The 25265-nt window shown below is 46.3% G+C and overlaps 15 protein-coding genes across 15 annotated transcripts, besides 2 other annotated features; 9 read left to right on the top strand and 6 right to left on the bottom strand.

Moving 5' to 3' along the window:
* Positions 1-632: 632 nt before the first annotated feature.
* Positions 633-872: a sequence feature (Protein overlapping with rRNA (VTP01DRAFT_2876, KAL1928520.1) was converted to a misc_feature.).
* Positions 873-952: 80 nt separating this feature from the next.
* Positions 953-1309: a sequence feature (Protein overlapping with rRNA (VTP01DRAFT_2876, KAL1928520.1) was converted to a misc_feature.).
* Positions 1310-2350: 1041 nt separating this feature from the next.
* VTP01DRAFT_2875 (uncharacterized protein) lies at positions 2351-2849 on the bottom strand (the record flags this gene model as incomplete). Its single annotated transcript, XM_069381384.1, has 3 exons — positions 2351-2472; positions 2568-2726; positions 2804-2849. 3 exons carry the CDS (start codon positions 2847-2849, stop codon positions 2351-2353), a joined length of 327 nt encoding a protein of 108 aa, XP_069237082.1.
* A 385-nt stretch (positions 2850-3234) lies between these two features.
* On the top strand, positions 3235-5311 carry VTP01DRAFT_2874 (uncharacterized protein; the record flags this gene model as incomplete). Its single annotated transcript, XM_069381383.1, has 9 exons — positions 3235-3246; positions 3315-3511; positions 3574-3634; positions 3694-3751; positions 3822-3887; positions 3957-4046; positions 4114-4435; positions 4501-4906; positions 4964-5311. 9 exons carry the CDS (start codon positions 3235-3237, stop codon positions 5309-5311), a joined length of 1560 nt encoding a protein of 519 aa, XP_069237081.1.
* Positions 5312-5483: 172 nt separating this feature from the next.
* Positions 5484-6332, bottom strand: VTP01DRAFT_2873 (uncharacterized protein; the record flags this gene model as incomplete). The annotated part of the gene is made up of 1 exon (XM_069381382.1): positions 5484-6332. One exon carries the CDS (start codon positions 6330-6332, stop codon positions 5484-5486), a length of 849 nt encoding a protein of 282 aa, XP_069237080.1.
* Positions 6333-6479: 147 nt separating this feature from the next.
* Positions 6480-8000, bottom strand: VTP01DRAFT_2872 (uncharacterized protein; the record flags this gene model as incomplete). The annotated part of the gene is made up of 4 exons (XM_069381381.1): positions 6480-6703; positions 6757-6847; positions 6911-7174; positions 7416-8000. 4 exons carry the CDS (start codon positions 7998-8000, stop codon positions 6480-6482), a joined length of 1164 nt encoding a protein of 387 aa, XP_069237079.1.
* Positions 8001-8476: 476 nt separating this feature from the next.
* On the top strand, positions 8477-9642 carry VTP01DRAFT_2871 (uncharacterized protein; the record flags this gene model as incomplete). Its single annotated transcript, XM_069381380.1, has 4 exons — positions 8477-9035; positions 9092-9167; positions 9232-9548; positions 9611-9642. The coding sequence occupies 4 exons, from the start codon at positions 8477-8479 to the stop codon at positions 9640-9642; spliced, it is 984 nt and encodes a 327-aa protein (XP_069237078.1).
* Positions 9643-9651: 9 nt separating this feature from the next.
* On the bottom strand, positions 9652-10968 carry VTP01DRAFT_2870 (uncharacterized protein; the record flags this gene model as incomplete). Its single annotated transcript, XM_069381379.1, has 1 exon — positions 9652-10968. The coding sequence occupies one exon, from the start codon at positions 10966-10968 to the stop codon at positions 9652-9654; it is 1317 nt and encodes a 438-aa protein (XP_069237077.1).
* Positions 10969-11173: 205 nt separating this feature from the next.
* On the top strand, positions 11174-11608 carry VTP01DRAFT_2869 (uncharacterized protein; the record flags this gene model as incomplete). Its single annotated transcript, XM_069381377.1, has 2 exons — positions 11174-11282; positions 11355-11608. The coding sequence occupies 2 exons, from the start codon at positions 11174-11176 to the stop codon at positions 11606-11608; spliced, it is 363 nt and encodes a 120-aa protein (XP_069237076.1).
* A 39-nt stretch (positions 11609-11647) lies between these two features.
* On the top strand, positions 11648-11860 carry VTP01DRAFT_2868 (uncharacterized protein; the record flags this gene model as incomplete). The annotated part of the gene is made up of 1 exon (XM_069381376.1): positions 11648-11860. One exon carries the CDS (start codon positions 11648-11650, stop codon positions 11858-11860), a length of 213 nt encoding a protein of 70 aa, XP_069237075.1.
* Positions 11861-12064: 204 nt separating this feature from the next.
* On the bottom strand, positions 12065-13976 carry VTP01DRAFT_2867 (uncharacterized protein; the record flags this gene model as incomplete). The annotated part of the gene is made up of 4 exons (XM_069381375.1): positions 12065-12336; positions 12405-12537; positions 12604-13484; positions 13577-13976. 4 exons carry the CDS (start codon positions 13974-13976, stop codon positions 12065-12067), a joined length of 1686 nt encoding a protein of 561 aa, XP_069237074.1.
* Positions 13977-14657: 681 nt separating this feature from the next.
* On the top strand, positions 14658-15901 carry VTP01DRAFT_2866 (uncharacterized protein; the record flags this gene model as incomplete). The annotated part of the gene is made up of 4 exons (XM_069381374.1): positions 14658-14792; positions 14877-15065; positions 15185-15383; positions 15447-15901. The coding sequence occupies 4 exons, from the start codon at positions 14658-14660 to the stop codon at positions 15899-15901; spliced, it is 978 nt and encodes a 325-aa protein (XP_069237073.1).
* A 440-nt stretch (positions 15902-16341) lies between these two features.
* On the top strand, positions 16342-17831 carry VTP01DRAFT_2865 (uncharacterized protein; the record flags this gene model as incomplete). Its single annotated transcript, XM_069381373.1, has 8 exons — positions 16342-16591; positions 16654-16770; positions 16836-16912; positions 16973-17113; positions 17181-17243; positions 17305-17359; positions 17424-17574; positions 17642-17831. The coding sequence occupies 8 exons, from the start codon at positions 16342-16344 to the stop codon at positions 17829-17831; spliced, it is 1044 nt and encodes a 347-aa protein (XP_069237072.1).
* A 1972-nt stretch (positions 17832-19803) lies between these two features.
* Positions 19804-21277, top strand: VTP01DRAFT_2864 (uncharacterized protein; the record flags this gene model as incomplete). Its single annotated transcript, XM_069381372.1, has 7 exons — positions 19804-20065; positions 20138-20254; positions 20326-20543; positions 20617-20679; positions 20742-20796; positions 20860-21010; positions 21079-21277. The coding sequence occupies 7 exons, from the start codon at positions 19804-19806 to the stop codon at positions 21275-21277; spliced, it is 1065 nt and encodes a 354-aa protein (XP_069237071.1).
* A 1081-nt stretch (positions 21278-22358) lies between these two features.
* Positions 22359-22673, bottom strand: VTP01DRAFT_2863 (uncharacterized protein; the record flags this gene model as incomplete). Its single annotated transcript, XM_069381371.1, has 2 exons — positions 22359-22535; positions 22602-22673. The coding sequence occupies 2 exons, from the start codon at positions 22671-22673 to the stop codon at positions 22359-22361; spliced, it is 249 nt and encodes an 82-aa protein (XP_069237070.1).
* Positions 22674-22915: 242 nt separating this feature from the next.
* Positions 22916-24163, top strand: VTP01DRAFT_2862 (uncharacterized protein; the record flags this gene model as incomplete). The annotated part of the gene is made up of 5 exons (XM_069381370.1): positions 22916-22949; positions 23078-23476; positions 23545-23649; positions 23715-23823; positions 23923-24163. The coding sequence occupies 5 exons, from the start codon at positions 22916-22918 to the stop codon at positions 24161-24163; spliced, it is 888 nt and encodes a 295-aa protein (XP_069237069.1).
* Positions 24164-24333: 170 nt separating this feature from the next.
* On the top strand, positions 24334-25265 carry VTP01DRAFT_2861 (uncharacterized protein; the record flags this gene model as incomplete). Its single annotated transcript, XM_069381369.1, has 6 exons — positions 24334-24367; positions 24441-24601; positions 24658-24726; positions 24783-24827; positions 24929-25063; positions 25128-25265. 6 exons carry the CDS (start codon positions 24334-24336, stop codon positions 25263-25265), a joined length of 582 nt encoding a protein of 193 aa, XP_069237068.1.

Here is a 25265-nt window from a genome sequence, read left to right as displayed (position 1 = left end):
ATTGTTGACCGATTCAGCAAATAACGTGCACTCTTAGTATCATGGATATAACTTGCGTCGATGCATGATGATCTGTACAATCGATATGTGGATTATGGGATAAGATACTCGGACAAATCATTTCCGTCCATGAAAAAAGAATAGTTGAAGTATGTAGCATATAATTATCGAGGAGGACAACATAATGACCTTCCATGTAGGATGTTTGCGACAACAAAATCACGAGAAAGATCGCCAAAGAAGAGAGCACGAAATTGCGTAGGTGTCGTTGCTTCCTTCTGTGGGTGTGAGTGTGTGTGTCATCACACAATAACCTTCTTCATAGGCTCTGAACTCTTCCACTATTTGAAACAGACGCTGTAATTGGCGAATTGGAACTGATTACGTCTTATTTGGAACCTGTACCGCGGCCGATTTTACACTATCCGGAATCCATGAGGCTGGCTGGCGTATGTTTAATGGACGAACGATTTCAATATATAGGACCAATCGTTTGTGCACGGAGATCAGCGGTAACATGGACCGATGACTTACCGGGACTGCCTGAGCGGCGCATCAGCTCTAGGCTTTTGCGAGGTAAAGCCAGAAGGCATAGGACCCAATAACGGCCTAAACCCAGCTCACGTTTCCTATTAATGGGTGAACAATCCAACGCTTACAGAATTCTGCTTCTGGATGATAGGAAGAGCCGACATCGAAGGATAAAAGGCAACGTCGCTATGAACGCTTGGCTGCCACGAGCCAGCTATCCCTGTGGTAACTTTTCCGCCACCTCTAGCCTTAAATCCTAAGGAAATGGCATAAAGGATCGATAGGCCACACTCCTCGATTTTTGTCGATTTCCTGCGGCTCGGAATGTTCGTGACAGAGGACTTCGGTTCAGTCAGTATATGCGTTCTGGCTTTTCAGCTTTGAGCGCTGTAACGGACTGCTAAAGGAAACAGAAACCAACCATAAGGATGGTTTCGAAGCGACCTTTATGCATAAATTTCTTTGAAAAGTATGCTGCAGATGACTCCCATGATTTGGAGATACATAAATCTTTTCTATCCGTCCTGTCCGTCTTGATGCCTGGGTTGGAAGCATGCCCATCTGCAAACGAGGAACATCTTGGAGGCTTGTTCGATCTAGCTGCCTTCGACCAGTATGCTGTCGACCGACATAGCAGCTGCATCGGATGGGAACCGCTGCCGCTCACGACCGTTAATGCGAAGATCAGCAACATGGTGCATTTAAGCGAGGCACAGTGAACATGGAAGAAATGGAGGCCACGGTGGGCATTCAAGCAGTCGGTAAGAGTATGACTCATTATTCTTTTGGTTTAATCCTCTAATTTTAAATTGCTAAAGAGATAGGCCCAAAAATCACAATTCACTTGATGGAATTGATATGCGACGGCCTGTATCCCCTGGTCGAATTCCCGACTGTCCATGTTCAGCTAAGAATCAAGCAGCTCCTTCCCTTTGTAATGCAGATAAACACATTAAAATTAAAAAGGGTGTGTGTATCGTACCACAAACATTGTGTGAAGTTGGAACAGGAGACAAAGCAACAAAAGAACAAGTTTAAACGACCATCTGTAAGTCATCAGCAGCTGGAGGATATCAAATGCAGGCAGGCTTAGCAACATTTCACCATGTATCCGATTATGATTCTTTAAAAAAAATCCTCATGTGTCATGACACTTTCTTCTGTGCAAAGTAACTTTGTCGAGTATTATTTTCAATGGTGTGAATGAATTACGATGAAGGATTTGTGGTATTGTACATCGGATTTATGCATGATTTGATACTATAGCCACAGTTGCTATTTCTGATCTGCAGGATCAGAGCGTGTCGTTCCTTTGTGTATAGCACCGATATCTTTCCATATGAGGGTATGTACAGCACCAGCTTCACCTTTCGCAGGTACTGTCCAAGATCAATAACATTATGTGAGTCTCACCAATCAGACCCCATAGATGCATTATCTGTTTTGCTCGTGCATACATACAGTGTTGGAAGTACTATTGGCGCTGTCACTCAACCTAACCTCCTTTCGTCTTAGCACACCTCAATTTCATCATGGTACGTCAAATTCGATTAAAGGTATTGAAACCATTCCACTGATCCTTTATGGACGTTTTGGTTGGTTTTGTAGAGTAATACAGTAGGTGGTATTGAGGTTCTTTCAACATATTGCTTCTCTAATGTCTTCTTTTACAAAGATGGCAATGTTCCTGAAGATTAAAAACTTTTCATCTTGTTATCCAACGATCGACTGTGTGGCAGCTGCGAATACCCTGCTGGCGATGTTCGGCTACAAACGATTCTGCGAGGAGATCATCTCCCCGCTCATTTCACCGGCGTTGTTAGCCAGCTTTGAAGTCGATGCAGCAGCTCTGTATGAAATGTTTACTTCCAATATGGGCTGCTCCAACGAGTGATCCAATGTTAATACCCATTTCAACAAACTGCGCCGTGTATCCGCAGACTGCATTGACACAAGTGTATTTTAATCGGAGCATAGAAATCGAGCATAGAAATAAGCAGAGATCACAGCTACATGTACGACAAGACCATGCTTACTTGTTGCGCGCTCATTGGCACGTATCGAGACAGATAGCAGCAGAGCAAGAGCTGCATCCTCAGTATGCAATCCTCCGGCGGCATTTGCACCAGCAGGAGTAACCGACGATACTTGGATGCAAGATGAGGAACAAGTATCGGCAGCCTTCTGCCACCGTACTAGTTTTTATATCACATGAAAAATCGCGTTAAGTCCGCAGTAATATATAAACGCATCACATCCACTTTGTTCTTACGTTTTACTTTGATACTTTTCTCTTTTTCTGGTATTATCGCGTACATAGACATAAATCTATCTACAATACATTGTAGAGACATAGATCTGGGAAAATGCCTCGAATGCGTGTTAAGGTCACATGGCTTTCCGATCAAGATAAAGTTCTCGCTAGACAGGCCGTGGAAATGGATAGCGATAATTAGCGCGATTCACTCTTCTGAAGTGCTGGATGCAAGTCGCATACACAAGATATGTATTAAGGAGTGCTTGGCAGCTAGTGCTTGCAGAGAGTCTGTGTGAGAGAAAGAGGGAATAGCTGTGTAAAAGGTAGCTTTAGATACATCCATTTGTAATTAAGTTTTTCCCAAGGTACAGTAACCCCATGATAAAAACGTCAAAAAGCAGGGTCCTAGCTTTCATCCACTGTGTCTTTTTTCTGCTTCCCCAAAAATGTCCACAGATGTAAATATTTACCAATAGTATGGGTGACATTGCAGTTAACACAAGACTTATTACCATTGGTCCACTAGAAAGTTAGAGAGCAGACAACAGTGGTGGCAACTGAGAAAATAGAGTCGTCGTCTACCGCCGAGTCGCAGCAATCTATAGAAGACTACGATGCCCAGCGCTTGCGGGATCTAGGATACAAACAAGAGTTTACTAGAGAGATCAGTCTCTTTGTACAGTCCGGTTTTGCGTTTTCTACAATGGCGGTCCTGCCCAACTGGTATAGATTACAAGCATAGTGAGAAAGTTCTTGATCGAATATAGTCGTTAATTCGCGTACAGGCTAGTAAATTTCGGATCTTCTATGGCAGCCGGAGGACCCATGTCGCTCTTTTGGGGTATTGTACGCATTTTCCTATCTTGCCTGATCCATATAGATCGTGTTCTTACGATGGATCCCAGATCGTCGTCGCCCCTTTTGTCTTTTGCATAGCGCTCAGCATGTCGGAAGTATTCTCCTGTAAGCAGAAAAGCGCCGCGGATATGCAGCCTGATCTGTAAACTGAACATCACTTACACCCATCATCCAGCCTATCCTGTCAACGGAGGTGTATACTCCTGGTGCTATTTGCTAAGTAGCAAAGAAAGAGGACCATGCAAGTACTGGGAAAATATGGATGATATATACCAAACATGTTGAAACTAATAATTGATTGATTTTACAGTAATGTCATGGATCTGTGGTTACACATTTGTAGCTGGTCTACTTGCCACATGCATGACGGTTGCTTATTCTATGGGCGAATACATACTAAGTAAGTATCTAGCGTCGTATAGATTTAGAGATAGAGAAGTGGTTATTAACTTCAAACTGTATGCTAGGTATAGCGAACGTCCTGCGTGAAACGCCCGTCACCAACCAAGGCGCCTACGTGGGTCTTTACATTTTGCTGATTATCCTTGGCGTCATATACTGCAGTCTGGGACTACGCCTCAGTGCATGGCTCAACAAATTCATGATCTATTGGGTAACTATCGGCACGATCATTGTTGTCATTGCTGTCCCTGTCATGGCACAAACGCATCCGGATGCCAACTGGGTGTTTACAAAGTTTGAGAACCAAACTGGCTATAGCAACGATGGACTAGCATTCTTGTTGGGACTCTTGCAAGCTGGCTGGTCGTTCATTGGCTTCGAAAACGGGTAAGCAGCAGATTCAACGCTCAGTACCAAGTTTGAATGTTTACTAATATTGTGCTAAACAACAGAGCGCAGATCGCAGAAGGCACAAAGAATGCTGACAGAACGGGTCCGCGAGGTATCCTGATCGCCGTTTCAAGCGCGGTTTTTCAGGCCATTGTCCTGTGCATTTCCACACTGTTTTCTATACAGGATGTACAAGAAATTCAAGCATCATCAATGCCTGTTGCGACGTTGTTTTTGAGAGCTACCAGAAATCCTTCTCTCACGGCTTTCTTCCTTGTCATATTGGCTGTCATCCAGTTTGGATCCTTGTGTAACTCGATGGTTGCGTGCGCTCAGACACTGTGGGCCATGGCACGCGACGAATGCGTCCCTGCACATCATATCTGGTACAAGCTGCATAGCAAGTCGCAAATGCCTGTACGTATTCTTACGTTGCAAGGCATCATCTGCATTATTATCATCATGCCAGTAAGTCTTCCACCCAGCCAACGCATAATGATACATGTTGCTCATCACTCGATTTAGTCCTTTGGAAGCGAGGTGTATTGGTCAGCCATCATGAGCACAGCCGTCATCTGCGTCAACGTTGCTTACGGCTTGCCGTTCCTCTGTCGTCTATTGTGGAAACGCAAGGAAATGGAAAAGGGCCCATTTAACCTCGGTCGCTACAGCGTACCAATTAATTTCATCGCTGTAGCGTGGATCGCCTTCTTCAGCGTCATCCTGTGTATTCCCAGCGTGCATCCTGTCACTGCAGTGACGATGAACTGGAGCTGTCTCATGATCGGCTTTGTCATGCTATTCTCACTTGGCTTCTGGTACATCAAAGGCCGCCACGATTACCAGGGCCCGATTCAAACCATCAAAGGCTAAATATCTTTTTTACCTGAAATTCTCTCCATTTACTACATATTCCCTTCCGTTCTTGATCTAAGTTATACTCCATGCATTTTAGAACGCCTGGATACTGTATGCTGTTAAATATGATACTACTTTGTGTTGTTTTTTTTTTCAACATTTTTATTTCCTTTTGTTTTACGATATATTATTTCAATATTTCAAACGCTTCCGTGCTTCGGCGGGCGGTCATGGCACATCGCTTCTTGCTGAATATACATTCTTCAAGTGACGGATGGTCGTTAAAGAAAGCGACAACTTGAGATTCTGCTATAGCCGGTATACATCTAGCATCGAGATATCGTAAATTCCGCAATCTACCCACGAGTTTCTCTGCAGCAAGTTGCGAGACGTCCTGGCACCAACGTAGGCTGAGCCATTCTAGACGAGGCATACCCAAGCCGAGGTTCTCCAGCGTCGAGTCACTGACCCATGCGCAGTATGACAAGTCCAGCCGGGTGATACGGTTTGAAGCGACTCCAGCGACCAAACAGTTCAGATCGTTGGAGGCGTCGATAGACCAGCAGGGCGAGATTTTGGTGTTGCTCAAATTTAATGTTTGCAGCTGTGCTGTAGTGCTTGCTCGGCGCAGGATGTCTAGCGTTGTTTGCGACAGCGAGCAGCTGGCCAGCAGCACCGACGACACCGAAGTTATCGATGTTCGCAGCAGGGTATCAATGCCATGTGACGATAAAGCTTTACAGCCGCTCAGATCCATGTGTTGCACGGACGAGCATCGGACCAGCTGCGCTGCCGTTGTGTCTGTCACGTAGTCGCCAACCCGTCGTAGATCGAGTCGTACCACGTGAGCATGCAGTCTGCTCGAATTGTTGGCAAAGAGTTCCAGTTGTTTGTGTGTGCGCAAGGCCGGACGGCGGTATAATCGAGGGGAAATTATATGTAACCATGTACGACTGACGCTGCAAGCGGAAGCGAGATCGGATGGTGCAAGGTAGTTTAATACAATGTCGACTATTTCGACAGGTAAGGTGTCCATGACACTAAAAAAGATGTATATATACAAATGGAAAGGGAAAAAAAGGGTTCCCTCTAGAGGGGATGGGGAAAGGGGTTCGCTGAACAGCAAGTGAGACAACAACAATCCCCGGGAGATTTGCATGTTTTTGTAATGCCGCACACCTTTCTAATATTTGATGAAGCCGACCGAGAAATTGTGCAGCATCGGCATAACAGGGTTGTCCATCGTACGCATGTGTGGTGGAAGCAACAGCGTCGAGCGCTTGATGGTATCAACCAACTCACGACAATGCATATCAGGATAGCTCAGATGATCAACTGTTTTGTCGTTACTCCAGTCGTCCAGACGACCTGGATCTTCAGCGCAATCCATGTAAAGTACTTTCATCACTGTTTATAATTAGTCGTCAGGTTTACATAATCATTTGCAAGTCAACCGTTACCTCGCTCACTGCTAGCCTGTCCGTGAACGCTGCCCTCTTCTGCAAATCCGCCATTGTAAACAATGCGTGTGTCAAAATTAAACAACCATATCTGTAAATAAAAGTATTAATTAACACAGCCTTTATCCAATCGGAACATATCCTGTTCTCATACCAATGCATAGATTTGTCCACTTTTACGCCCTTGGACCAAAAACTTGTATGTAGCGTGCGCTTTCGCTGCATCCAGCAGATCGCCTCGAAAGATATCCATGAATGCCGGTAAGCTCTCGCATTGCGGTAATGTCGAAACTGCGTATTTATACAGCTTTGCGGCCAGAAAGTTTTCTACCCCGTCATTGTATTGCCCTTCACCGATAGGAGCATGGCATTGAGAGCAGCTGACGGGTATCCACTTTGCTGACGGCGCCGTGTCCCACTAGAAAAATGTCGAATAACTTATCAGTAAGACAGTTTTCTGAAAAGCTGATAAAGACAGGAATGTATGTTTGCCATTGTAGTAGTTCGCTGGACAAGAGCTCTTTCCAGCAAACTGTTTGACGGCATTGAATTTTGGCTTTAATCTTGGATCCCTGTATCGGCCATATCGAGCACCTCTAACGCATCGACGGCCTTCTTGGAGATCCGTGCGAGAATAAGATAAAGAAAAGAAAACATACCTTTATTGTTGCAGCAATGTCCGTATCAACTTGGATGTTCTCTCGCACAGCATTATCAGCATGTACGAGCGCGTAGCTTGCACCAACCAAAAGAGTATTCTCTCGCGCCAGAATGGGCTGCATTCGCGCACGGTGCTCTTCCGGTTTGGTTTCATGACATATCCAGCATTCAACCAATTCGTACCAATGCTCGGACGGCAAGTCTTTGCTGTTTCCTAGACCTTTAACTAGCTCCTTTTTGCACGCGCGACACGCGAGACTCGAAACGTTGCGAGGATTGTCAGCAGTCCAAGCGGATAAGTTTCCGTCCGTTGCTTGCTGTTGCTGCTGCTGCCTTCCTGTCAGCGACAGTTTCACATCATAGTACTGAGTACTGCTGCTGTCGTCGTTGCTAGGAGAAATAACCAGAACGCTTGGATCGACCTTTAGATTCAAAGCGTCAAAGTCTATAATCACTTGAGAGCCTAGGCGTAGAGAGTTATTCTTGATTTCAAGAGCATCTTCGACTGAACAGTTTGAATCCCCTGCTATGGTTGCGCGAGCAACATTGATGTTTGCCAGTTGCTCGAGGAAAAATGGGATCATTGAACCAAGCCTCTAGCGCTCTCTCGCATTTCAGACTTTTGTAGCACAGACGCGTGAGTCCTCAAACAGAAAACGGTCAAATATTCCAAAGACTTGATATCTACCTGTACTTTGAAGTCCTTACAGGAACCTATCATTATATCTATCAATAAGGCCATCCGAAAATGATATTTTCCTAACTGTCTAATTCTTAGTCGTGCGCAAAGTCAACAAGGAAACCGGAAATATATTCTTGAAAAAGGAACTTGCCTTTCAACCTCTAAGACTCTCTTATTACATATATATATATGGTCAGAGTGATTTATGCTATAGTATCATGTCATCAGAATACAATCAGTTTAAGAAAGATGACATGTCGAAACTTAATTTCGAAGCCTTGGCATCAACAAAACGCCGTTTCCTAAATTGGACAATTCTCTCCTGCATCCTTTCTCCGAGCCTTTTTTTTCCGCCTTACAGTCCTTTCATTCCAAACCATGAGCGAGCGAGATGTCGTCTTGGCCAATTACATGCTCGCGTCCATTCAAAAGGACCTCGTGTTTCTCAGGGACAACAGATTCCTAAACGACAAGACCTATAACGACATCGTCGCACTCCTTCCTTCCCGGGTGCAAAGCGCAGCACCAGCACCAGCAGCGTTGTCGCCAGCACCAGCAGTTACGACCAGCACTTCTACTACTCACAAGCCTCCACTTCCTACGCGGAAATCAGCAGGCGTCAGTCCTCGGCTCGCGCCTGCGGCTGCACCTCGCGAGAACTCTATACCCAAGCTGCCGGCACGACGATCTAACAACGTCAGTAGTCAAGAGATACCCAAGCCGGCACCTCGTTCGCAGCCAGTACCTGCGCCTGTTGTCCATGTATTACCACCAAAGCAAGCTGCTGCTGCTCCGCAACCGCCTCCACCACCACCTGCATACACTCCCGAGCCAGAACCGCTTGCCATTGCAGAAGCGCTGTACGACTACAATGGAGACGATCCTTCGACCGACCTTTCGTTCCGCCAAGGCGATATCATCAAAGTAACGGAATATGGTAATATCAACCCACCATCTAAAGTTTAAGACTTGGAGCTAACATTACTATACCAGTGAACGGTGACTGGTGGCGTGGAGAACTCAACGGCAAGACCGGTATCTTCCCTCAAAATCATGTCCAAAAAATAGCGCAAGTTGTTGAACAAGATAAATTACCATAATACCACATGCTAACTTCTGTCATCTATATATAGTACACCAGCTAAAGACTGTGCCACCGCCGCGCCTGCCGCTACCACCACCTCCCCTCCCGTTGCTGCTGCAAATAATAATAACAACAACGCTGCAACGCTTCCGCCATACAGCTATCCTCCGCCGCCAACTACAATGTACTACTCTCCTGCACCTCCTCAGCAGCCGCCTATTCAACAATACGCAGCTCCTCCCGCAGCTCCAGCTCCAGCAGCTGGCGAGGGAGGCGAACAGCACGAGCAAGGCAAAGTGCAAAACATGGCCAAAAAGTTTGGAGGTCACGTAGCAACAGCTGCTACGTGGGGCTTTGGAGCAACTAGTAAGTAGACGCAGACTTGCGTGTTTTCCCAGGCCAATATTAACAACAATTTACTCTTCTAGTTGGCAGCAAGGCAGCGGGGGCCATTTTTTAAGTTCCATGATCATGACCATGTATTTTTTATTTGTGTGTCGAAATAATGGGCTAGAGGTGCCATACCATCTCTCGTTCTCAAATTACAAGTTGGATTCTTTCCGCGGCCATAGTATACTCTGATACACCCCCCGAAAGGCCGTCGTTTTGCCCTTTCAATGTCATTTGTCAATAAAATGCGAACTGTATTGTAATTCTCTATACGCGCTGAAAGGATGGCTCGGAATTCAACCAGACCGCAGAAGTCGGTGATGCTGAAGCCCTGGACGGATTCTATCGTGGGGTCCCAGCCTTGATGAACATGACGAAAAGCGACTTTAATGGACCTGACCACGACGCTTCCCCGTTTCATTTCCTCATAGACCGCAGACTCCATGACTGGGCTTGCTTCAAAGCCGCGTCCGAGGATAGCTAGAGTGGCTGCCTTGGCTAATCGCTCACCAACAACACTCAATCCCCGTGCAGACAAGTGTATCCCGTCGTCCAGTTCGCAATCTATGCTGGAAACAACAGCCACGTGCGCAGCGGCTGCATTCGCGTTTGCTAACCGAACTGCATCCCATCCTAGACCTGCTTCCCATGCTTGATCTGAAGTATCCTCAGCGACGTGGCGCCCGATCTGGACAATAGCAACCGCGGGCTTTTCATTCTTTAGAGTGTTTAAGAATGTTTCAAAACGGTCGCCGTATCGTTCATAGATTTCTCGTGCCGAGCACGCATCGGTCTCGCCCTGGCACCACAGGATGCCTGCGCACCGATCGCCCACGATCTCGGCGCGAGCACGGTATGCACCGAATAGAGTGTTTTGCTTCGCATCTTCATCATCTTCTTCCATCCACTGGGCCAAGGATGTGCCGCCGTGCGCGCACGCGACCAAACCGACAGGTACATTGTTATTCAGCTTTTGATACGCGATTGCGAACGGCAACCCAAGCGACGCACCGCGTACTTGAAGGATACTCGGGTCGCGCACGGTTGGATCTGGTATTCTGTGGTGTACTTTTCGCGGCGAGTCGATGAGGCGATGGGTGGGATCGGTTGCGACCGCCCACGTCTCGTTTGACTGGAACAAGTGGATCGAAGGGACGGGTGTGCATGTACGTCGCTCTCCTGTGACCAGATCCTCGTAGAAACCATGACCGCGCATGTTACTCTGGCCGAGCATGAACCAAATGTCGCCTACATAGACACTGTGCGCGTCGTCAATGGTGTAAGGGCCGCCGGTGCCCAGTGTGAGGACGGTGCCATTGGCTTTCTGGACCGTTGCTGTGTTCGTCGTAAAATTTCTCTGGAGTACTTGGAAACTGGACACGTTCCTGTACGTCATTTCCCGCCCCCTAACCTTGTTTGTTTTCAACTGGTGGGGAACAATAGTGGTAGTAGTAATAAACAGGCAGGCAGGCAGGATGTAACGTGACCCTAAAAGGGGTTAAAGCGGAATGCAAAAAATCAAGTGAGAGGTGGTGCAACAGCAGCAGAGACTGGGTTCTCTTTTTCTCCTCTCTTTCTCTCTCACACAGAGCTTTGGGAAAATGTCAACCGCTGCACCTGTCAACATTCGTCGCGCCGACGCTGACGCACCTCTCCCCGCCAACTACTCGACGACTCCTCACGGCACAATCTACGGCTCCACTCCTGGTGGTAAGACACACATTGCACAACGTTTGTCTTGTGGAAATTTTTTTTGTGATTCATCATATATATCTTTCCCAGGCACTCGCGTTATCTACGATCGAAACACCCTGTTGGCGCTCTCCAACAGCCAGCTCGCAAAGACCCCACCTACCAAGATGGCTTACATTGCTGGTGTTACCAAGACCGGTGGCCAGGATACGCTTCATCCCAACGCAGCTGCCTATCGAAAGGCGGCCGAGGCAAAGCGTGAAGAGGAAGAAAGAAAGAAGACCTACAACCCCTTCTCCGTGCTCAACAATGACAGCGAGGATGTTTTTGACATGGAAGAGTGAGAGAATGGAAAATTCATAAGACGTCTCGAATTAAAATGTATGCACAGACACTCACACACACACACACACACGCGCACACAATTAAGCATACATAAAGTAATCTCTCTCCGTCTCACACATTCTCTCTCTCGTACTATCTATCTGTCATTCCACTCTTTCACTCTCACATTTAACTTGTCTTATTTATCCATCCTGTCGGTCATTCTTTTCCTCTCTATGATCTGGCACCCCTTACAGATCATTGTTTTGTAAAATCATCTCTCTCTGTCTCTCCTCCCTACCTGCCAAACTCTTTTTTTGAGAACTCAATACAAGAGCAGCTTCTGTGTACATTGCACTCTAATTTGTCTGGAATACGGGTTACATATACATTGACGAGAAGATGTTAAATATATATACAATAGAGAGAGGATAGGGTATAATGCGACATCGCGGCTGTGCGTCACAGTGGCACCATCACTCAATGGTGAACGTGGACCAGTACCAGGACACCGGGGAATCCACAGCAACAAGCATAGCTGCAACGCGGAAAAGTAGCGTAAAGTCATGGTTATTTCCACCGCGATCGGCAATGTACCCTGCTAACAGAGCGCCCAAAGCAGGTCCAAGGCTACTGTACAAGGCCGACATCTTGGCTCTTAAGTCCATACGACGCCGCTGCCCCATAGCCATAAACATGTTATCCATCTGGCGGACAGCCACGAGCCATATTGCCTGGAAACCGAAAACTATTTTTTTTTTCGCCACCAGAGTTAATGTAATAATAATCGCCGTGTCCATTCATGCTGTTACTTACTTTGCATGATTTGCAGCGCTACAGCCGCTGCGTGGACAACGACGTGGCCAGGGCGCAGGCAGCTGTATCCAAGCAGACAAGCGAATAGCAGCAAATGGACAATTGTTACTAGGTGACGACAACGATGCACAAGCTGTGAAAAGAGTTTTAATATTTATATAAAAGAACCACGCCGCGTGGATGTTCCCTCCTCCCTTACCCAGCGCACCAAGTGTCTAGCAGCAACGTGCGCTGCAATGTCCAACATGCCCACAAGCCCGACGAGATGCATCGGCAGGCCCAAATTATCGTGCAGATAAATATACATGAGTGCATTTACGGCGGCTGAGGCGATACCCAGCAGCGCCATTGTACTCAGGAGACAGATCACAAACATGGGCCCTGTATCGGGCTCGTCGTCCGGGAATGCTAGGACGGTTGCAGCGAGAGCGATCATTGGACTTTCCGGCGTCGGCGAAGGAAACAATACTAGCGGAAGCGAGGGCACAAAGTTAAAAAGCTCGTCGTCGTGTATATTGTTGGCTGTCGTCGAGGCCGTCGTGTTGGCAGCCCAGTACTGTCCTGAGGAGCATACGCTTTCAATATCTGGAATTTCTGCCACTGCTGCTGCTGCTGTTGCTGTTGCTGATTCCTCCTCTTCAATGGTGCTGTTTGCATACTGGCGGGCAGAAGCGTCGCTGGCAACGCGTTGCAGTTGGCTAGAATCCTCCTCCTCGGAAATATGCGACAATTGCTCGTTGAAAAGGCAGTAGGGTCTGTAAAAGCGATTGGACAATGGAGGCCGCTCGCTGTAGGATATCACTGTGGTCGTCGTTGAGAGATCCTGGGTAGATTTGAGCAACGGTGAATGCTCGCCTGCAGGAGCGAGGAGCTGATCATCATCTACTACTAAGTGCTGCACACCTAAAAGGGCTGGATCCGCGGGTGAAACCGTAGTAGATAGAGATAGCAGCGACAGCAAGATGGATCCCGTGAGAACCATCCCCATTAAAGTATCAAAGTCGTGATCTTCGTCCAATGACCAGCCTATAATGACGGCCATGATTGCCGAAGCGAGATATCCCCATTGCCGCTGGGCATCTTGTATCATATATATTATACGTCCATACTCTCTCTCAGTCCCCCTTCAAGTTACATAGAATGGGTATACACCTAAGCTCATCTTTGCTTACCATAAAAGAGGATCTTGTAGTTGCCAAGGATTTTAATAATTGCACTATCAATGAGGACGCCCAAAGGCTGGTAAAAGATGCCGTCCAGTAACATGCACACGAGAGCGGCGGACCATGCAAATGGTGAATGGGGCGGAATCCAGAACAGCAGCACGAGTCCGACCGTCCCAATGGCTGTCAGCAGCGCCATGAAGAATCCTTGCAGCTGCGGTCGCTGATCCACAATCAACACTGTCCAAAACCCTAACGACACGGCGCGCAACGCCAGAGGAACAGCCAGCAGTGCTCCAATCTCGCTGCATGTGAATCCCAAAAAGTGCGAAAGGTACAGTGGTAGGAACGGCCGTACACTGGACGCGATCGCGTGCGCAATGCTCAACAGCTTTGGCCAGAACAACATAGCGTCGTGAATAGAAAAAAAGATAGATATAGAGAATAAGAATGAAGAAAAGAGAGATAGAGAGACAGAGAGAGAGAGAGAGAGGGAGAGAAGGGGAAGAAAAGCCGACGGGTTATCTTTTCCCTTTAGGTGAATAATAGACTATATGTTGTTTTCATTGAAATGTTCTTGCGTAGAAAGGATTTGCAGAAACTTATGCGGCGGCAGATCCCTTTTTCGCGTAACAATATAGAGATGGACTTTGCCTTTTTGTTGCCTTTTCCACGGTGCTGGTGGAGTTTATTTGTATATCTGTTTGCAGCGATGTTGCTACCTTAATTACCATGAATAAACTTTGCGAGACTTTCTTTTCATCTCTCTGTCTCCAGGCAACGTCGTCGTCACCGCGTGCAAAAGCTCTAGGAACCCGGTTGCCAAGAAAACGCAGCTTCTATTTTTCCAGGGAACCCCTTCAGGGGCTGAAATGCAGAAGCTTTGGTACGCGACTTGTTGCTCCAGGGAAAAAAGATAAGACAGATGAGTCCACGTGTGTGAGAGAGTGAAAGAATGAATTTCTTGTGTGTGAATTTACCAGCGTCAGCATAATTGAAACAAAGGCGGAATAATCGGAAGAGAAAAAAAGGGACGTCAACCCCATACAAAAAGATACTCTTTTTACCATTGCTTCTGTACCTTGTAGATATGCAGCAGTACAAACCTTTTCCGTTGCATCCGCTACTTGTTGGCCTATTCCAAAGCGAGCTTAATTTGGGATCCCCCGAGGAAGCCACAATACCAGCTAACGTCCGTAAAGGATTTGATGTCATGGCAGCAAAGGTAAGGTACATGCTACTGCTGCTGCTGCTGCAAGTTGGTTCTCCAATGCTCTACTCACAACAGCCTGCTTCTGCGTAATAAAAGATCCCCCCTCCTGACAACGTTGTACGTCAGGACCTGCGGATCTCCGGGGGACCAAGCAACGTATCAGTGAACATCAGCGTTGTGCATCCAAAGGGCTCGGAAACAAAGACACTCCCAGCAATTCTATTCTTGCACGGTGGCGGATGGGTCTTTGGCAGTATGCATACGCATGGTAGTCTTGTGCATGAGGTATATATACATACAATTGCTATATTCTTTCTTGATTCCGTGTTGAGAAAAAATTGGCTGTAACTCGAATTTTATTATTTATTTACTTTTTGTAATAATCTAATCTCTCGTTCTTTTAGCTGGCCAATCAGGTTCCAGCTGTTGTGATCTTTGTAGATTACTCGCCAAGCCCTGAAGCAAGATATCCTACAGCGCTCGAGGAATGCTACGCTGCGCTGTGCTGGACTGTTGAAAATGCGGCGCACATTCGCATCGACCCGAAACGCATTAGCGTGGCAGGAGACAGTGCCGGTGGTAATCTGTCTGCAGCGCTTTGTAGTAAGTCATCAATAACCATTTTAGGTTCTCCTTCTCTTTACCAGATATCTAACAGTCTCCTAGTTCTTGCCAAAGAACGAGGCAACTCCGCGATCAAGTCGCAAATCCTGTATTACCCAGTTTTAGGGACCAACTTTGATACCGAGTCGTATATCAAGTTTAAGGACAACAACAAGGTCGCTCGTCATGTGATGCAGTATGTCTGGGACGCATATGCCCCTCTGGAGGAACGGCGGGAAGGCAAGGTGGCACCGTGCAACGCCACCGCGGAGCAATTATCTGGACTGCCGCCAGCCTTAATCATGACCGCAGAGTACGATGTCTTGCGCGACGAGGCTGAACAATACGCCAAGCAACTGATTAAGGCAGGCGTCAACGCAGTTCCTGTCCGGTACATTGGTGTCCAGCATGGATTCCTGACAGTGCCAGAGTTTGACAAACCGCAAGCGCAAGCGGCTGTCGCACAGACAGTCGAATTTCTGCGAAAGACTTGGGCTGCCGGCACTAGCAATCTGTAAAAGATGAATTTATTACTGTCCTTTTTCCTAATTAATATCAACTCTTGTTCCGTGTACTACTCTAAACACTGTTGCTGCGACGAAAGGAGAGAGACTATAAATAACACAAAATAAAAAAGGCAGATAAGAAGAACGGTGGTAGAATTTGCTGATCGAAAGATAAATCAGCTGTTGACTTGAAAAGAAAGGTCTGGATGATCGTTGGTCCAGGATCGCAAAGGCTATTGGCTAGTGCGGTTAGGGAGAACAGAAGAAGATTGGCACGGCTAGGGTCTCCGATGAAAGGTTACACATCGTGCGACCTTGAGGCACTGCATATCATATAAAGAGAGACAAGAATTTGGCGGCCTAAGACACCCAATCTTTGTTCTTCGCTTTTCTTTCATCTCCCCTCACCTTTTACACCATTGCTTACGGGAGAGAAGAAGCGAAACGCAACCATGTCCTTTTACGTATTATTCCGGAAATTCATGCCAAAGCGACGGCGTTACATAAACGATTCATCTACAGCAGGTACATCCTCGCCAACGAATAGCAGTTCGGAAGTGTCAAAAGGATCGTCGTCGACCTCCTCCCCTGCCACTCATTCAAACACATCGACGACAACTACAGCTACGAGAACTATCATCGATGGCCGCGCCTACCACAATCTCGAGAACGTTTACTACGTTTTGCCTGGAGATGACGAAGGTGATTACCGCGCATCACGTGTCATCCCGAAGAACCAACTTTCGCTGACTCGCTCCTTCTAGACAAAGATCGACTCCACCAACAGCATTGGATGCTCACTCTGGCATTCGGTAGCAACTTTGACGCCCCTGTTACTGAAATGCTCGAGGACGGTATCACCGTTTTGGATGCAGGATGCGGTACGTTCATCCTCGTCAACGGGATATACGATTGAAAACTAGGAGATCTCACACAAAAAACATAGGACCTGGGACTTGGACTTTGGAAATGTCCCATACTTACCCACGTTCACAGTTCTACGGCATCGATATTGCGCCTCAGGTAATAAAAGGAAAGAAACTGTTTCCGGTGTATACCCTGACGATTAATTGTGCAATTTAGTTCCCTGTTACCATCAAGCCTCCCAACTGCGATTTCCAGGTCGCCAGCTTAGCCGAAAAGTTGCCTTTCCCCGACAATTTCTTTGATTACATCCACCAGCGGCTATTGGTTGTTGCGCTGACGAAAGATGGATGGCACAATGTGAGTCGCGAGAATGTTACACTGCGCTCCCGGGACTTATCATTGAAAATCATCATCGTCGTCACAGTGTTTGTCGGAACTCTACAGGGTGCTAAAACCCGGTGGCTACGTGGAGTTCAAAGAAGTCGATGTAAGCATTAATATATACATCCGCTCTAAACAACATCCAGCATCTGATCAACAATGGATAGATCAAACAATGTGCGTCGGGTGGAGGCCCGGTTTCTCAGGAATTCTGGGGAAGATGTAAGCAAAACAGACTGGTCGCGCGCCCATTTAAAGCGAACAATTTGTGCTGATATAACTCTAGTATCCGAATTCATTGAAAAGAAAGGAATGCTATCTGGAATCCCCATTGACTTGCAAACACATCTTTTGAAGGACTTTGGCTTCGACAACGTTCATTCGCGAATGTTCCCTATGACGCTGCTAGATGGTACAAAGGTCGGAAAACTCGGCTGGTAAGTATGACAACGCACAGGAAAGGTCGCGGGACACAACGTGATTAACAGGGTGCGTCTCTGTCAGGGAGGACTTTGTGGCACTGTTCGAAGGCCTCAGACCGTTGATGGGCAAGACGTACGAAGAATACGGTACTGAAGAACTCGGCGCTCAGTTCCTCAAAAGATACGAACAAGAGCTGTTGGATCCGATCAACAAAACACGAGAACCCACCGCAAAGTGGTATTGCATTTATGCCCAAAAACCAGCAAACTGAAAACAAGATGATATCTACGTTACCCCATCCTCCGTCATACGCATACTTACAGTGTTAACATTTATACGCACACACGCAATACATTTACAACACACATATACGTGCAACATTTACGCAAACACGTACTATACTTCTACACACTCCTCCTTACACAAGCATTTACACCCAATTCACATACAGCAAAAGTATGGAAATCTCAAGAACGACGTCTCAACCAAGTTATGTTTCCACACCAACCACCCCCCTCGCTCCTCGTATCTGTCGCTTTACTCTGTAGCCAAAGAAAAAAAAAGCCATATGTATTCAAACTTTTTGCTTACTAATAATATAAACTCTGTTGTGGTCGCCTTACCTCGCAGATACAACTAATGCTAACGACAATCTGCGTAGAAGGTCACAGACGATTCTATGGATATGCTTAAAGTTGTTCTCTCGGCAGGTTTTTTTTTTCGAGTGTGTATCACTGAGTTTCCTTCCTAAACACGAGAAACACATGATCGATCGAGCACGTTAACAGCTAAATGCAACCTTTTCTTCTCTCGCACTCGGTATATAAATGTATGCGAGTATTTATATTGATTCTCGAGAGACACGAAGCTTTGTAGAGAGAATCTCTCTTACCAATGAGTCACAGTAGGATATAGAACCCATCATGTTTTGGGCAAAAGAAAATGGATTTTGGGAACTTGGTGTCACCTTTACATTGGGGTGAGTTCTAGGTCCACCATGTTCAATTTTAGCTTTGTGTAATCTTGGCTGCTAACGTGACGTTTTTGACAGCGCGACTGACAGCAGTTCCAAAAATGGAATGCCCGCGAAGGCTTCTGGTTTTAGGATAGGGTGGCAAAGCGGGTGGCGGCGGAAAGCCTGTAACGACGGTATTGCGTATGAAACCATATCTCTTGACGAGCCAGTCCAACGGTGGAATGAAGTAAAACGATCTATTAATATCCCAGATTTCCAGTCATACCTTTTAACTTTTGCCAACGGTGAGAGTAACGGTTTCGAAAACAGCGGTTGTTTTCTATCTGCACCAATGCCAGCAGCACTCTTTGGATAGGTTTTCATCTGTTTAGCATACTTTATATTCTCTATTCTCAGGATCCTCGCTCGGTTGAACTCTGACACTGTGATTCCAATTCAGTCTATCTACTTGTCTGCCTGTAAACGGAGCTCACACTTTACAGCATTATTTTGCAGTCGACTGTACTATACACACCAGGTACGAACGCATGCTGAGAAAGTAGTACTAACCATGATAGCAATACAAGTAGTACAAGCATAGAAAGGAAGAGAGAAAGGCGGGCTATTGTAGGAAAAGGAAATAAACAGGTGACAGCAGCGCCAAAAGTTATTTAATAAGCTACTACCTCGGAGGAGGTGCCACCGAGCACTCGAAAGCGAATATGCTAAAGTGCAGGTATCTACGCTTCTCACCAAATACTGCAATGGAAAGGATGCTACTAGACTTGTAGGACAACGGAGAATTGCGCAAATAAGGTTTGCTGCCACTCCCTTTCTCTCTCAAACAAGGAAAGCATTTACAAAGAGTGAGTGTGTTTCAGGAGAGGTGAAGAGAAAGTTCGGGTATCTAAACTTTGTAATACATTGAACACGTTTTGAACCAAGGCGGGGACCCGCCAAGGCACGTTGCATCCCCTCTAATGTCTGAGCACTGGAAGAAGCTTAAAGTTGGGTATGTGGTTCCACACTCCAGTCAAGCCTTGTGTGTAAGGTTAGCAGAACTGCCGCCTTGACGATCGATATTTGCTCTGCATAGAGAAAGGATTGATGCGAGGGGATCATCATGCAAACAACTTTAGTCAACTCTTGCTGTTGGAAAGGAAAAGGAATAGCAGCAGCAGTGTAGTAGTTGAGTTTACACTCCACGCACATACTCCCCTGTACGACCTCTTGTCGACGGTATAAATCATCAGCCTGTTTCTTTTCCGGGGCAGTCGTTGCCGACGAGATGTTCCTGTTTGCAACTCTATTTAAAAAGATTCTTAAAAAGAGCCGGCCTACGCTGAAGCGGAAAAAGCAACGAGAACGCAAAGTTTCCGCCGCTTGTTCAACAATGGCCCACCAGCAGCCGGCAGCAACGAGCAATATCTCATCCTCCGTTCCTACCGCTTCGCAGCAGAGTATCCAAGAGGAGGGTAAAACAGTCATTGACGGACGGATATACCACGATCGACAAGATGTTGCATACATTATGCCGGAAGACGATGAGGGTACACAGTTGAATTTTGCCGAAGCGCTAAATCATCATCGTTGTTAAACATCATCAATTTGCTACTCTGAAGACAAGGACAGACTACATCAGCAACATTGGATGCTACGCCTCGCATTTGGGGGTAACTTTGATGCGCCTGTCGAAAAGGAGTTGCAAAACGGCATCACTGTACTCGACTCTGCATGCGGTAAGATCGGTCTAAATGATTTATATAAAATGAAAGACACAAAGAGAGAAGGAACTAAGTAAGATATACAGGACCTGCTACGTGGTCTTTAGAAATGGCCAACGCCTATCCGCACTCCACCTTCCACGGCGTCGACATTGCACATCAGTTTCCAGAGCAAATTAAGCCCAGGAACTGCCACTTCCAAATTGCAAACATCACTGAAACTCTTCCCTTCCCTGATAACCATTTTGATTACATTCACCAGCGCTTACTGGTGGCTGGCCTGACGAGAGAAGGATGGGACAAGGCAAGGTGCTCCTGCTAGATTATTTGACTCCAGCCACGTCGAACTCATCAAACATTGCATTGTTTAAATCTAGTGTCTCGCCGAGCTTTATCGAGTACTGAAACCAGGTGGTTGGATTGAGCTGAAAGAACTTGATGTAAGAAGGAGGATTTTTATATCTTGAAAGAGATCGCCCCTTCTTAACTTTTGCTCTACTAGCTTCAACATGCAACCACATCTGGCGGACCGGCACAGAAACGTCTGTGTACAGTGTGTAAGCAATGCTCTATCGTTTACTTTTTTCTTTGCATTCAGAAAAACTTATACCCACGCTCAGTCGTGGATTTGATCAAGGCCCGTGGTATAGAGCCCGGTATCGTCCAGGAACTACCAAGCATGCTGGAGAAGATCATGAACGTGCGCGATATTCATAGTCGAACAGTTACAACGCGAATGCTTGATGGGACAAAGTTGGGACAGCTTGCGTGGCAAGTAGTAGTACATTTACATGGCTCTAGGTGCACGACCTAACACGCGGCGGGCGGGGGTGGAATAGGGAAGATTTCGTATCGATTTTCGAAATAATCAAGCCATTGTTAGCAAAGTTATACCCTGCCGAGTTCAGCGCGGAGGAGAAGCTAGCAGAATACATAGAGACTGTGCGGCAGGAAGCGACCACGGCTGAAGAAGAAGCAGGCGCAGGTCACTGGGTCTCCATTTGGGCACAAAAGCCTACCAATGCTGTTACCGCTTGAGGTAAATAGTAGACAGCCCTTTAGAGAAAGGCATTTCTGTGTTTTCTCTTAAGTCAATGTTTTCTGTCGTACAAAGGCATCCCACAGTGATCTTCTCGATAAGCATCTGCATTGTTCAAACCCAACAAGCTTTCTCCTCTTTCGCAAGTGTGTACATATATTCTATTGTCTCTCGCTTTATTTCAGGAATCGCCGTTACGCTTACAATGATTTCCACTTTTGTTAACCACCTGTTTGTCACTCCTTTTTGAATCGAAGATTCTTCTGCTTGTTTACAATGGCTGATCACCTGCATGCATGGCACAGGAGAAGACGTTTTTGGTTAGCTGTTGTACCCCTCTCTGAAAAAATGCAGTAATTTTAGGTGCAGTGCACGTTCCTGTTCTACCATGTGCTTGGTGAATCGACGCGTCGTTTGCGAACAATCATTGTTAAAAACGGGAACAGATACCACTTCTACAGTGCTGGAAGTCGGAAGTTGATCAGGCCCACCCCCAGGCAACCGAATTCATTTGTAATATTCGCTTTTCATTGCATATATGAAATGATATTGTATATTCTTCATCGATTAGAAGACGGTGGATGTGACTCCGAGTCATATTAGGAGAGCAGAGTACAGAAAGGATGCTCGATCTATAATAGTAATATCTATCCTAACAGTATTATCGCCCTTTACTTCGGGGCTGCACTTCATGCAGAGATAGTATGTGTTCAGAAATATGACGTAGAATTCGGCCTACAGCAGGAACTCCACTTCTCATTTCAAACCGAAAGTTCATGGGCTGTTAGGATTATCGTATGAAAGTCACTGAAAGCTTTTCTGTCTTCTGTTCAATGAAATACAGACATAGCAACGTAAAACGCATGATTTTGCCAACGTACAATCGATTTAGCAAGTGAAACCAAATTTCTTCTTCTAATACGAAATACGATGATTATCACATTTATCACTAAACATCGTTTTTTGGTATGTTTTCCACTAATGAAGGCGATGAAGCAGATCTGTTACATCCATCCATCCGACTCCAGTTTAGGCGCTCTATGTCCACCCGACTTTAGTTGCATGACTCTGCAAAGCATGTCATAAATTGGGGGTTGGTGAGCAGAGGAAACGACCCTTTCGGATGTCGTTGCTGAGCAGAGTTCGAAGATTTGGGTGCGCATCACCACCATTTTCTGCTAGCATTTTTTCAACCATATATTGTACATGAGAGTCTGCAAGTTCTTGAATTACATTCATGGAAGCATCCAACATGATCTGACAGAAAATCCGGGTGAGTAAGCTTGAGCAAACCACCGGAATAATTATGCACTTTTATCTTACCTTCAGTGCCGCAAATACATCAACCAACTTCAATAATGTAAACGATTCACGGGCAGATGTTGGCATCTCCATTCTCCGTACATGAATACATTGTCCTACACGCGTACCAACAATTGAATTTGCGTTATTCGATTATAGAATACATGCAAACTTAGAATGATCTACCCCTGGCGTATACTGTTGTCACCAAGAAGCGGGACACATGGTATCCCCCCCCCCATTAAAAAAAGAAAAAATAAAAATAAAAATAAAAATAAAAAAAACAAGAAGAAAAAAATTTACCCGAAAATCTCTTCGCAACCAAGAGTTATGTGATGTCGACACAGGACAAGACGTTGATGAGTTTGTGTAGGTAACTGATGATTTCTCCCAATAAAGCGGTTTTTTGAGCTGCCAATGAGGTACCGTGTTCCTGAGAGGCCTACGATTATTACCATGGGCCTGTCTGCCTGCATAAATCTTTACATTTATCTTAGTTGCTGGCGCCCGTATCTCTGCTAAACCACACTTTTTGAACTCAACACCTATTGCAGAGGCTCTGCGCACCGTGGTCGCCCTTGAAGGGCCTGCCATTAAGCTCATGGATAACATTGTAGCCGGATCAAGTCTCATTGCATGTGCCCCTCGGTCCGTTAAACTCGATCAGCTGCCAGATCAACCGGTGTCTCTTTTCGGCACTAGCCTGCGCTTCAAAGGAGCATGTCCCGCAGCTCGGTCGGCATCTCGCAGTGTTACTTCCAGACAAGCGACTGTGCAAGACTGGACTTCTGACCTAATGGAAGATGTTTTGCTTGTCCCGGCAGAGTTTGATTCAGGCGAGTTGATCAAGGCGATAATGAGGAGGAGGAAATGGACCTTTGCTGGTGGAACACGAGGTTGCTGTGGACATCGAAGCGCCAGCCCCGCAGAAGCACACAAGGCCAATGTGTACTTCACCTACCAGCTAAAGAGTATGCTTCTGCTGCACAGTACTTTTTGCGTTTCATTCCAGAAGCGCACATCCAAGAAGTAGTGCTTCCAACGATCAACGAGCATGCAGCCAGCAGCAGTGCGCACTCTTAGCCTGTCGCCTACACAGAGTACCTGATATTCTGTTCGTTATCATGACTGCAGATCGAGTGGAGGACCATGATATCTACTGGCATAGGGGTGAATTTCCAAATCTCTTGACGATCAACTTTGGTGACTATATGACGATCGAGCGCTTCAAGTTTATAACGAAGTTGCACGTTTTCTCTGTTGCCCTGACGCCGCCCAGTAAGCAAAACTCTTCCTAAGACTGTTGAGAAACTTACAGATATTATTGAATCAATCATTATAGGTACCAAGAGGATCCCCTCTATCAAATTCGTGGATTTCTCTGGGCATACAATGCTAATTTGCAGGATGCCCTGACGCCTGGTCGTTATTTAAGCGTGGATGAGAGCATGAACCAGTGGCTCGGTAAAGGGAAGCCAAACATTAAGAATTTCCCTAGAAAGCCGCACGTGTTGACAGGAGTACAAGACGGTCGCAGACACGACCACCTACTGTATCATCTAGCTCGATTTCAGCGGCGATAGAGTGTCGCAAGAGTTTGATGACCAATACAGTCATAAGAACATTGCGTCCGTCTGTCGCCTCACAAAGCCATGGTTTCATTCAGGGCGAACCATAATCGCTGATTCCTGGTTTGGCTCGCCGCTGATTGCTGATGGTGCGAGAAATGAAAAAGCATGGTCTCTTTTCCATCATGCAAGTGAAGACGCGGCGATATCGGCCCCGCGGTATGCCGGAAAACGACATCCTCGACGCATTTGGAGAAGAATCCAGTGGATTTTTTCTGTATGAAGTCTACAGTCGACCAGGTCCTTGTCACAGCTTTGCGAGACCGTCAGCCAAAAGTTGACATTAGCAACTGCGACGTCGCAACACGCAGTGATAAAGTTATCCGCCGTTACTTTGCAGAGGAGCATGATTTGCGTTCGATGCGTCGACCTGCTATCTACGATGACTATGAGGTTGGTCACTGAAAGGTTCATCAGTAAGTCCTAAATGGTCACACATTCCGTATTAGGAGATGACGATGTTGCGAACAGACGCGGTGATAATTGACTTCGTTTTCCCCGCCATTAAGAATCATAAGGTGAGGAGAAATGTCCTTCTAGGAATTCATTTTCATCGGTGCTGATGTTTTTACAGTGGGAAAAGTATCCTCTAGTATACCACCGCCAAAAAGCATTCGATGTACTACGAATCTACCGGTGAAGGGCTTTAAAATAGACATTCGATTTGTCCTGGATAAAGCCGGAAAAACGTACGACGTCGATGCGACCGGGCTCGGGTAGGACGGGAAGGATGACAAGATCTTACGTAATGAGGGCAAGCTAGTCCGCGAGGGAAAGGACTTGGTGGATTGTCTTCTGAGCACCTTGCACAGCCAAGTACACAACCATATCCTAGGCTGGATAATCCAGATTGATGTACGTGAATCCATGGGCATTATAGTTCATATCCATATACAACTGACACAGAGTCTATTGTCAGCTGCCGAAGGAGAGATCTCGACTGTGCATTTGGCTGCAAACGGCGTGTATCTGGGATACCTCAATTTCGATAATTAGCGATATGCAAGCCTTCAACAGAGTTCTCGCGGCATTTCTGACGATGAAGATGAACGAATAG

Source organism: Rhizomucor pusillus (genome assembly GCF_041956525.1).
Source record: "Rhizomucor pusillus strain CBS 183.67 unplaced genomic scaffold VTP01scaffold_14, whole genome shotgun sequence".
Lineage (NCBI taxonomy): Eukaryota > Fungi > Mucoromycota > Mucoromycetes > Mucorales > Lichtheimiaceae > Rhizomucor > Rhizomucor pusillus.
The sequence above is the reverse complement of the archived record's forward strand: the minus strand, read 5'-3'. Positions and strand labels throughout refer to the sequence as shown.